Below are 12,603 nucleotides of genomic sequence, written 5' to 3'. Positions count from 1 at the left end.
AAGACCTTGGATTAAGAGCTTTATGGATGTCCCAAGTGATAAAGTTTGAGACTTTATGAATCTTAGGCATATTTGGCCTAAGGATCTGAAGTTTGGGCTTAGGAGCTTAAACCATTAAGACGTTATGAGATGTTGTTGAGCTGTGAGGTTACGCCCCGCGTAACCTATGAGTACGCCCAGCGTAGCGGGCCAGTGTCCCAATCCCATGTTGCGAGCATTATTGTACGCCCAACGTACCAAGAAGGGTACGCCCAGCGTACCCCATCTGTGGCATTTTCAATTTGGGCCTTATAGTTTGGGCTGTTATTGGGCTGGTGGATTTTAGGTTGTGACTGGACATTATGGATAGAGTATTGTTGTGACATCCCCAAAATCACGGCCATAAAAGACCGGTTTGTTTATGCTTTGTTTAAAAATCAGAGTTACATTTTAAATGAAAGTGTTGCGGAATTTGTCCCAAAACAAAATGTGATAAAGATTTATCAAAAGCATTTCCATAGAAATGTATTTCATTAAAAGACTTGGGATGTCATGTCCGTACAGATCAAAAGCATAAACAGTACAATATAAGCCTTACTACATTATTTCATATCTACAGGCCTATATCCGTAATCCCTCGTCCAAAACATCACATCTATGCTCATGCGCCACTACCTGTAATACATAAAACTGAGTGGGTCAGGCTTGGGAGCCTGGTGAGCACATAGGGTTTTCAACCCACAATAAATAAGTTTATTAATTTCATCAATCAACAATAACCCGATTACCCGTTCCCGTTATCCTCACTTTACGTCCCTAAACACCTATCATAAGGGACCTAGCCTAAGGATCATCATCGGGACGGACACTACTGCTAAGGGGATTCCTCAACAATGAATGTCCTAAAGGCAACCATGTGGGGGATGGAGTACACCGGTGAACACATCGTTCACAAACACCTACAGGTTGCGAGCCTGCTAGTGTTCCACTGGACTGTCTAGAAGAGTCCGTGGTCGTCATCCATACTCCGCTAGATGACAGAAACAACAACATCAACATCGAGGCCTCTCATCATTTTATCACACATCAGCTATTACATCTACCCATGTTTTACCCCAACATTTTCGTAGATATAAAATACATATACAGTTTAAATCATTGAAAACATGTATAACAATGTTCATCCAGCATAGATAGCAAGTATTCAGATAATATGCACACATAGCACGTAATTTATATAAAATACTTCATATCTATGTGTAAGCTGAAAGTAACTATGCACTCACTTGTTAAGGTGATGATTCCAAAATCGGGCAGCGCTTGCTTCTAACGATTCTATTTTCCTTCGACGAAACCTAACATTATTATCGCTAAATTTTAGTCTAATATTTACCGTGACCAACTATTAGTCTTAGTATTATTATTATTATATAAGCGTTAAACAATATTTTCCAACCACTATGTACAGACAGGGGCCAGACATAAAACACCGGAGGGCAGGACCATTTTGGCATATAGCACTTCTGAAATCCAACAACCCTATGCGGCCCTTTAAACCAGATTCCCCGTACCGCGAGTAGTTAAAAAAAAAAAATTATAACGACACTTATATAAGTTATAATAATAGCTCAAATATTTATTATAAGTTCATAATAACAATACTAATTTTAAATATAAGCTATATTAAAATAAGGTAAGCATAACTTACTTACAAGGGGGTTTTAGCTAGGAGTCGGGCTCTGCAGGGGCAGAACTTCGTCGCTGAATCTTTTGAAGAAAGATTCGTGCAGCGCTTCAGCGCTCACCTTACTATACTAAGCTACAGAAAGAGAAGTCGAATCACGAGGGACCGAAATGCTCGGGGGATAAGGAGAGAAAGACTCTTGAATCAAGAGAATGGTGCAAGAAATATGAGAGCCCAAGGCTCTTATTTATACTAATTGAATTTTCAAAAACTACCCTCCATAATTACTTAATGACCTTTTAGTTATATAAACAACTAAACACCCCTCTATAATACTATTATAAATGGATTTAATGATATTTGTACTAAACTAATGTCGAAAGAACTCAACATTAGTCTTATAATGACCGCATCGTCGATACCTTTCTAATGATATATACATATGTATATATATGTGTACGTATACATGATTTATACTTTATTTTAATACGTAAATATGTTATTATAATTTGTAACTCGTTCATACGAACTCCGTTTTTGACGTTCTTTATATCCACGCGTAGGTGAAGACGTACTCTACAACTTTCGTTTAGACTCCGTCAGCTAATTCTTGACCGATCTCAAATTTAACAGTAGGAGGCCTTTAGACTGTTAAATGACCGCGAAGAATTCATAACTCCTTCATACGAACTCCGTTTTCGTCCATCTTTTTACCGTTGAGTTCCTATTAATGAGATCTTCAACTCTCATTTAGGTTGCGTAGGCCAAAAACCGCTCGAACTAAAATTCGAGTTTCGGGTCGTGCACTGCTAAGCCGAATCTTAGAAAAATCATAACTTCCTCATACGAAGTCAGATTTGGGCATTCTTTTTATCGACGCTCTTAGTTTAACATATTCTACAACTTTTGTTTAGATTGCTAAGGCTAAATCTCGCTCTATCGTAAATTCACTATTTACGCTTCCCGGTGCCGTGCCGGTTTTGCCGTAAAACTTCGACGGGTCATAACTTCTTCGTTATAACTCGGATTTCGGCATTCTTTATATGTACGGAAACCTTGAGACATATTCTACAACTTTATGTAGAGATATTGGGATTATCTTATACTTTAATTTTGACGCTTATTTTTATTATTTATTAATTATACATTTATAATTAAATTATAAGCACATAAATACACATAATTCACATAATACTCAAATATTTCATTTTTATTACTTCAAAAAAAGAGTTACAAGAGTTGACCTAGACTATTACATTGACAAAAATGCTTAGCCCTGAAACCCGGGCGTTACAATTGTGGGCCCATTGGTTGTTATGGATCATGAGTTTAGGCCCATTTGGTGGGGTGGGCCCAATTTAGTAAATTGGGCCAATAGTGGGCTTTGCTTTGGACTTCTGGACTTTGGGCCATTAGTGGGCTTGAGAGTTTATCCGGTGTTGGGCCTGAATGAGTTAAGGGTAAATTGGTCAATTTACCCTTGGAAGGGTATTGTGCTTAGCCTAATGATTATCTGTGCTATGTTGGCTAGTTCGGGATTTTCAGTGAGGCGGTGATTCGGGAATCTGCTTCTTCAGTTCAGAGTTTCGGCAGTGCGAGGTGAGTTATCCTCACTATATCAACAGGGTCTAAGGCACCAAGGCCGACCTTTAATCGGATTGAGATCCATGTATTTGTTGTTATGTTATTGCTTTGATATGTTTGTATCCTGTTGCTAGGATGGTATATGTTAGAGACCTGGTTAAGGTCGGTATCCTGATATGTAGGGTGATGCTATGCTAGTGACCGGTTAGGTCGGTATCCTGGTTAGGATGATGATATGTTATGTGATCTGTTTGATCGGCTTGTTGACTGTGAATTGTTATATGATTGTATGTTTATGTGCACATGGTTGTGTGGATTGGAGTTGGGTTGAGGCGGGTCTTGCTTTGTGCTGTAGGCCAAGATACCCAGGGCGGACCGGTTGTCCCGAAGGCCCAGCGAGCGGTCCGGATAGGCTGTAGGTCCCAAAAGGGCGGACCAGACGTGCCGAGGCTCGGAGAGTGGACCAGGCCGATTGAAGGCCCGGTGCGGGCGCACCAGTCATACTGTAGACTCAGAGAGTGGACCAGGTGGATTGAAGGCCCGGTGCGGGCGGACCAATCACACTGCAGACTCGATGTATATGGCTAGACTCGGAGGGTGGACCAGGTGGACTGTTGGCCGGTTCGGTGAACCAGTCACACAGTAGACCCGAAGTGCATGGCTGTTCTGTGATCGGATATGATGTGGCATGTTATGCGTGTATGGTATATGTGGTTGGTATTTTGGGGATATCTCACTAAGCTTTCGGGCTTACAGTTGTGGTGTTATGTTTTTCAGGTTCTTCAGGAGACCGTGGCAAGGCGAAGGAGTGATCGTACCGCTCCTCATGTTTATGTTGTGATGTGATTCTGGGAATACTCTAAATAAATTGTATTGAAAACCTTTTTGTAATAAGTTAATGAAATCGGGTTGTTTTTGAAAAATTTAAATTGGTTGGAATTTTTCGGTCGTTACAATTATCAGTTTTTTTTATAAAATTTATTATATTATTAATCGGTTTCGTTTCATTTCAGAACTCAAGCAATGCAAAAATTAATTCAACTTCATCTCATTCAAAATTGGTTTGAAATTGTTCCATGTTAATGAATGTCAGGTAGGTATATTACGTATATGATTAATTAATTACTTTTATTTCATTAATTATTTATTCTTGCAATTGTATTTAGGGCAAATTTCCGGTAATAGCAATGTACTTTACCGTGAATTTCATATTTCTTATTCATAATATCAACTTTTTTGATATAGTAAGTCCTTTATTAGGATGTTGTACATGTTCACTTCACTTGGATCATATTTATTTATCATAATATTGATGGACTGATTTACCCTTGAGCTCGGATACATGTGCATAAGAGCAACAAAATTTTCAGCATGACGTACTTCCAATAAATGAAGAAACTCTTTCACAGCGACCACAACTTGAACTTCGAAATCAATCAGTTGTAAGCTTTTTTTTTTTCCTTTTCCCCGGAATCACCAATCCTCTATAGGGCGGAATCACTAATTCCGATCTTTTGTAGGCTCCTTATTATGATCTGTATTATGATGTGATTATGGCAGGTTATGGTCAACATTTTGTGAGAATGTTAACATTATATATTTTGATGAATTTGAATTCGTGTCAATTTTTGATTTTTTTTGGAAATACAAAAAACTTAGTGGTTTTTTCTTAATTATAAGGGATTGTTGCATAAAAGAGAACACATTTTTACCGACTTAACTCCTACTTTCCATCTTGCATATCCCTTCCATCTCCCCGATGAACTTTATCCCAAAACCCTTTATATTTTGCATATCCATTTTCTTAATGTATTTTTTTTGTTCAGATCTGTTCGGTTTGCCCATTGACATCGACCGAGTGAGCAGTTTATCATACATTTTTTATTTTTTTTCTTTTGATTTAATATACATTATTGTTTTTTATTTAAGAGTTTTTGGATTTTTTTTTCATTTTCCATTTCAATTTGACAAGACAAGTCCATCAAAGCATTCCAATTAGTGAACATACGTAATCTTTAAGTATGAATGTTTAAACCGTCTAACCCCCGCATAGCGGGGGACACCACTCTAGTTGAATATTGGGCTAATGAACTCCATATTAGAGGAGTGAACGAATTTTATGGGGAAACCCATTAGAAATCGTCCAAGGCCTCTAAGGAGGGAGTTCATGGGCTGCTTAGGGCCTAAGCAGTCAAATTAGGGTTTCCTTGTTAGATAATCCTAATAGCCTCACTATTTAAGGACCCCTAGGGCACCAAAAACATGGCTAACTGATTTCCTTAGGTTTTTAGACGTTTTGGGTGCCTCTCCTCTTCTCCGTCTTCATCCTTATTGTTTATGGTATTTGTGACTCCATTAGAGGTGCAACACTTGAGGCACTAAGGTTTCAGAAGCCAATTGAAAGAAGGAATAGATTGTTATTGTTACATAACAATCAAAGGTAATATCTAAACCCTAATTTCGTTCATAGTATGCTAGATCTAGGGTTTGAGAGCTTTGGATTATTATTGCATGTACAATTAGATAAACCTAGATCTAAAGTTTAGGGTTTTGCATGTGTACCTTAGGATTGATGCAGTGCTCATAACCCATCAAGAAGATCCCCCCTATATACTTTTCCTACCATATTTCGTCACAATTACCTTGATTTTGTTTCCATCAAAGTTTAAAGATGATATCAGTTTGCTAACATCTCCCACTCTTATAAATCTAACGAACGCGAAAAAGCCACTCACTATGTCTTTCTTCTTAGCAACATAAACATCCACAATGCAACCAAAAGGCATACACACCTTCCACAATCTAGAGGTATCACAACCCCCTAGAAGATTAGAAACAAAAAAGGTTGTCGTAATGTTCTTCCACTCTCCTGCACCATGATTCTTACCTTTAGACTGCCCATAGTTCTGACGCTCAACCCTCCTCCATCCGTCTTCATCTTCCTCGAAGATCCCTCTTCTACATGTGGCTTTTCGACATCCTATACCAGTTCCTGTCCACAACAGAACCAAGTAGTCTAATATTAGAAAGAATGTAAAACTCATGTAGAAACATATGAAAAGGTAATTTAATGTGAATAAAATTATTACAACTATTAATACATGTAGATCTCTCCAAGAATGTCTTGTGGTGAGAGAGAAAGAGGGAAGTCAAACATATATAACATTTATAAGACAATGTTCACATGAAACAACAACCATAAACACATGATGGAGGCAAACACATGAAAAAAAAAGTGAGAAAACTCCTTTGACATCTTTTTGCTAAAAAAAAATGAAAAATACAAAATTTTTATTATTGTGGTCAAATTAGATTATTTTTAATTTGTGTGATTTTAATGGAAAAGAAGCCACTTTAACATGATGTCATGCTAATTGGCAATAGGAAGCCATGATGGTCGTCATATAAGATCAGTGGGAGTGGTCATGGTTTGTACCGCACCAAAACACCACCCTTAGACTGCGGTTTGGGTATGACACCAGGCGGGAGCGGTTGGAGGGGCTTTGTGATTGGATGGCTTCTTTCTTAGCGTTGGGAACGGTCAAAATTTTTGAAAATTAATTTTTCTTTTTTGTACTAACACTATAAATACACAACCATTTTAACCAAAATAACTCACAAAACTTCATATTTTGTTATCTTTTTCTTTCAAAAACCTTTCAAAATGTCATCCTCCAAAAAGTCTACCAATCAAAAAAACTCACCGGAACATATCAGAATTGACTGAGGATGAGCTTCAAGTTGCGTTGATGATGAAGGAGGACGTCAAAAAACGTTATGCTAATAGTTTTTAATTTTCTAGTTTTTTTTCTAAGTTTTTAATCATTTGATGTGTGTTTTTTTAAGTTGTAGGTTTAATATTTCTTGTTTGGTTTTCTATTTTTTTTAAGTTATGCAATTTAATTGTAATTTTATTTTTAATTAATAAAATATTATCTTTTTTTAAAACAATAAAGTTTTTATTTATTAAAAAAAAACCTTCAAGTGTGGGCTGTGGCACCACTCCTTATGTATGGTATGAAACCATTATTTTGTGGTGAAGGATGAGATGATGCTAGGACTCCCTCCCGCTTAAGTTTTTTTTATAAATATGATAATCTTAATCGAAAAAGAAAATAACTTTTGATAAAATGATAAAAAAAATCATTTTGGACTTGTGGTGCAATTTATTTTTATTTATTTATTTATTTATTTGACTAAATTGAAAGAAAACATAAAACACAAAAACCAACTTTGCGGTTTTCTCTATATTTTTCTTCAGTTTTTTATCTATCTTTCTTATAAGAACATAAGAAACATGGTTTGATTCCATACCCTCTACTCCCGTACAAATGCAAGCTACAAAAATTCCCAATCATATGGAACTTTAATTGATGAGAACAAGACTTTTTACCGGCTTCTTTGCAAAAGACAACTAAATTAAATATGTTCAAGAGATTTATTGGCTGGAAATTAGAAACCCAAAAGCATTTGATTAAGAAAGATGGAATCACGAATTCCAGCTGGTTAATTGGTTCTTAAAAGTTGCTGGAACAACAAACCAAAACGAATCAAAAAAAAAAAAGTTGAATAAGAAGCCCGATCGAACCACTGGTTCTGAAGAGTGATTCATGTTCTCACAAATTTGTGTCATAGCAATAGATCTTACCTTGAAGATTGTTGCATACGTGCTACCTCCATGTTTCCATCTCCTACTTTTGTAATGCCATCTTTTATGACATTGATATCCAACTTTTGTCTATTTTAGTATAGTTAATGCTAATATCATATCCAAATAAATATATAATTAATGTTTATATATATATATATATATATATATATATATATATATATATATATATATATATATATATATATATATATATATATATATATATATGGTTTTGTGGTCTCAATTCTCAAACATCATAGAAGTAACATGCTAATTAAAATACCAAAGTTATCTATCTATAGGCTTGCAAGTTGCAAGGCCAACTTTGTAATAGCTTTTGGCTTTTGCTCGTCGTCATTAATTGCTTTCTTTTAAAGGAAATTTTATTTTGATTAACCCTTCATTTTTCTTTAGACACCGACACCTAGAACCCAATACACACATAAAACATTACAATAAGAGTAATGTTAATATAAAACATATTATAAAAGCTAAATATAATTCAAAATTTTAAATGGAGTCAAATTCAAAACAATAAATGTGTCTATATTTATTTATATATAAATCAAGTTCGTCAAATAATTACATATCATTTTGACAATTTTTATAGAACCAAAATAAATAAATATAATCCTTATATATATATATATATATATATATATATATATATATATATATATATATATATATATATATATATATATATATATATATATATATATATATATATATATATATATATGTTCAGGTTCATTTGAGACCATTCTAATTTTGTGAAACCGTGAGACCAAATCTAAAAATATTTTTAAAATGCAAAATAAATGGAAAAATCCAAAAATTCTTTTTTTAAATATTATTTTCGGAACTTGAATTAACTAAAAAAACTAAAAAATAAATAAAATAAAATAAATAAAAAAAATTCCGTTTTTTTTTAAATACGTGAAATATTCTAATAGAATATTACACTGACATATTCTAAAAAATAATTTTAAAATGCAGAATAAATGGAAAAATCTAAAAATTCTTTTTTTAAATATTATTTTCAGAACTTGAATTAACTAAAAAAAATAAAAATAAATTCCATTTTTTTTGAAAAATACGTGAAATATTCTAATAGAATATTACACTGTACATATTCTAAAAAATAATTTTAAAATGCTAAAAAAATTAAAAAAAAATAAAAAAATGCGTCACACGATCTCACAAAATTAGGCCATCTCAGATGAACCTAACTCTCTCTCTCTCTCTCTCTCTCTCTCTCTCTCTATATATATATATATATATATATATATATATATATATATATATATATATATATATATATATATATATTACAGGGAAAAGAAAAAAACTAAATTCAACTAAAATTGTGCCAAAATACGTTATTTTTTCATTCTACAAGATCTAATATTTAACTTGACAAATTAACATTTATAAAATCATTATTGTTTTTTATTTATAATATGTTTTTGATGTATTATATTTATATCGTTCTTCTATATTCACACACAGAATCTAGTTTCTAACTTTCTATAGGAAGTCTCACACCTAATGCCTTTTTTATAAATATTCGCTCTCCATGCACTAATAAAAGCCACATGTTGATTCTTTAGTTTCAACCTCCCCCCTACAAACCATCTCTTCTCGGGTTCTCCCCTCTCTCACGAGGACCACGATTACACGATACGATGTCAGAAATGGAGGTATCATCTCAAAACCATCTCAATTTATGCATTCTAATAGTCCAAATTACATTAAATCTTATATTTATAGTTCCAATATCTCATATGAATAATTGAATATGCATGTAGAAACCTCGAGTTACGGAGATACAAGTTCGAGTAGACTGTAATGGGTGTGTTCAGAAGATCAAGAAGGCTCTACATGGCATCAATGGTAAGTAACTTAATTAATGGTCTTAATAAACCCATCGGTTCTATTAATTAATGATAGTGCGCTAAATGATTTCAGGCATAGTTGATATTTATATCGACATCCCTCAACAGAAGCTAACAATAATAGGGTGGGCGGATCCTGAGAAGATAGTCAAGGCGATCAAAAAAACAAGAAAAGCTGCAATAATTTGTTCAGAAACACAACCAACAGAACCACCATCAGAAGACGGAGTACCACCTCCTGACCCTTCAAACCCACCCCAAGCTGAACCAGTGCCACCACCAGAACCAGTACTTGAACCACCAAAACAACCAGAAAATCTACCTCCAGAAGCAACACCAGAGCCAGCACATTCACCACCACCACCACCGGCGGCGGCGCAAGAACCTCCATCTACAGACTCTACACCAACACATATACCAGAAGAAGCTGAAGAGGTCCACGTCGTGAGCCACTACCCACCAGACCATGGCTATAGAAACAGTCATGATCGTGTCTATAATGCGTCCTTGGAACACTACTCGAATTCACCTAGTCCAGGGTACAAGCATGATCAGCTACCGCAACGCCACCCAATCCATGTGAACCACCGATATAGTACATACAACCCTACACCTTATATCACTGAATATAAACATATCCGGCAACCTCCACAATTCACACATTACAGCCGACCGGAGCCACCACAACCCTCCACGCATTACAGGAAACCGGAAGTACCATTACCGGAACACACACATCACACTAGATCGGAACCACCACAACGTTACACACATTACAACAGACCAGAACCTCCACCACAAGACACACATTATGCAAAATCGGAGCCACCACAACGGTATACACATTACAGCAGACCAGAAGCTCCACCGGAATACAGACGTTACAGCAGACACGAAGCTTCACCAGAATACACGCATTACAGCAGACCTGAACCACCGGTGCAGTATACACAGTACGCTAGAGCCCAACAACCACAACCGTTCACAGATTACTGCCGGCCAGAGCCACCAACACGGTATACTCATTACGGTGACGAGTATAGTAGCAACGTGAATGGTAACATTACCTCCATTTTCAGTGATGACAATCCAAATGCATGTACAATTGTGTAAAGGAATGGAGGGACTTTTGTGCAAAAGTCGCACTTTTTTGTGTGGGTAGGAGGTTGGCGAGGAAGTTAAGAGAGAATAAAATATTGATTAACACCATTCAGATGACATTATTAATCTCCATAGAAGCGCATGTGATGATGATGATGGGGAAGAATACGATACTTATCTTGTAAGTGCAGGAAGAATCTATGCTTCATTATGTGGATGAGAGGGCTAATACAATTCATTATTGTGAATAAATATATTCAAAATTATTTTAGTATGGCAATTTAACACAGCCCGGTGAGATGATACGACAGATATACAAACTTTTAAAACAAATTAAAAACAATTTCGAATTCATCGAAACTCCTCCGATTTACAAATTCGATGAAGCCACCTTTTACATGCATGCCTTTTCGTGAGAGGTTTTTCCATTTATTAAAACACTTTTCTTTTTCATTTGAAGAGTTATGGTCATTGAATTTCAAATCCATTGAATGTTAACGTGACATGTCACTATGCTAGAGTTTAATCCATTGAATGACAAATATATTTGTCATCTCATTCACTATGCTAGAGTTTAATCCATTGAATAAAAAATATATTTGTCATCTCATTCAACTCTCTTGTTGAACTTATCGTTGGATATTCTTAATTGAATTTTATAGAGCTTAAGATATCTTATATCATTTCCACATTATTCATAAAATATCAATTCAATTTTACTTTTAATATTCACAACCCATTAAATACATATTTATTCTTAATTAATCACCACTTTATTCTCTCTATTAAACCTTATTGAAGAGATTGGTTTTTTTAGAACCAACATATATATTAAAAGAACCCCTGTCATCAAGTACCTAGACGGGACAAAATAATAACAATTATAAAGTTTTTACGTACAAATAAATGGGTCAAGGCACCACTCAACCCAATTGTATGAATAATTTGACCTTATATGTATGATCCAAGTGAACACTAGGGATTTGATTTTATCGGTCATCTTAGTTGGGGGTATACAAAGCTTTTTAAACAACCTATCACGTTTCACATTCCATATCCATTATAATGTACCGTAGCATATGCTAAGAAGGCAATTCATTTTTTTCGAGCAATATCCCATTTTGCGGCAAAATTAACTAATTCGGCAACGTTTTCAAATCGAGGTATAAGAATACTAAACTAACTATACCTATTCCCATACAATGGTTGCAAACAAACACATGCATGGCTAACATCTTCAACCTCTTCTGTACATATTGGAGAGTGGATAAAAACTCCCATTTTCATGAACTCAAATGTAGCAAAAGGTGGCCTTAAATTCACTCTCCAGAAAAAACATGAGGCCTTAATTGGGATCTCACAGACTCATTCGAAAACGGTTTCAGCAGGAGTAGCCAAAAGCAATCAATTTTATTTCTAAGAATATCTACATAGTACATGTCATCATTGGAAATAAGGCAAGTCCAATGATCAACCCTCGTGGTTGGCTAGAAAGTTCCATTTACGGAGGAGATAATGGTTACTTCCCTTACATGTTCGTCGGTAGATGGAGTCGATTTCCATTCATATGGCAAGCCTCTAATTTGAACCCTATCAACGACCTTGCATTCTTTATGTCTTTCCAATTTATATAGGTCCTGGAACATAAATATAAGTGGGTTAGTTCCAATCCAATTTTAACGTCCTAAAAATTACAAAGAGATATT

The 12,603-nt window shown here is 35.0% G+C and overlaps 1 protein-coding gene across 1 annotated transcript; it reads left to right on the top strand.

Moving 5' to 3' along the window:
- Positions 1–9,477: 9,477 nt before the first annotated feature.
- LOC111917274 (extensin-3) lies at positions 9,478–11,177 on the top strand. The gene is made up of 3 exons (XM_023912961.3): positions 9,478–9,601; positions 9,710–9,794; positions 9,870–11,177. The coding sequence occupies exons 1-3, from the start codon at positions 9,587–9,589 to the stop codon at positions 10,907–10,909; spliced, it is 1,140 nt and encodes a 379-aa protein (XP_023768729.1). The 5' UTR covers positions 9,478–9,586; the 3' UTR covers positions 10,910–11,177.
- Positions 11,178–12,603: the final 1,426 nt, after the last annotated feature.

Source organism: Lactuca sativa, chromosome 3, assembly GCF_002870075.4.
Source record: "Lactuca sativa cultivar Salinas chromosome 3, Lsat_Salinas_v11, whole genome shotgun sequence".
In the NCBI taxonomy this organism is placed as follows: domain Eukaryota; kingdom Viridiplantae; phylum Streptophyta; class Magnoliopsida; order Asterales; family Asteraceae; genus Lactuca; species Lactuca sativa.
Note: the sequence above shows the minus strand (reverse complement) of the source record. Positions and strands in the feature narration are given on the sequence as shown.

Excerpts from the sequence above, each read along its gene's own strand:
- LOC111917274 (XM_023912961.3), top strand. Across the intron at positions 9,795-9,869 it reads GGCTCTACATGGCATCAATG|GCATAGTTGATATTTATATC; the intron begins GTAAGTAACTTA and ends AAATGATTTCAG.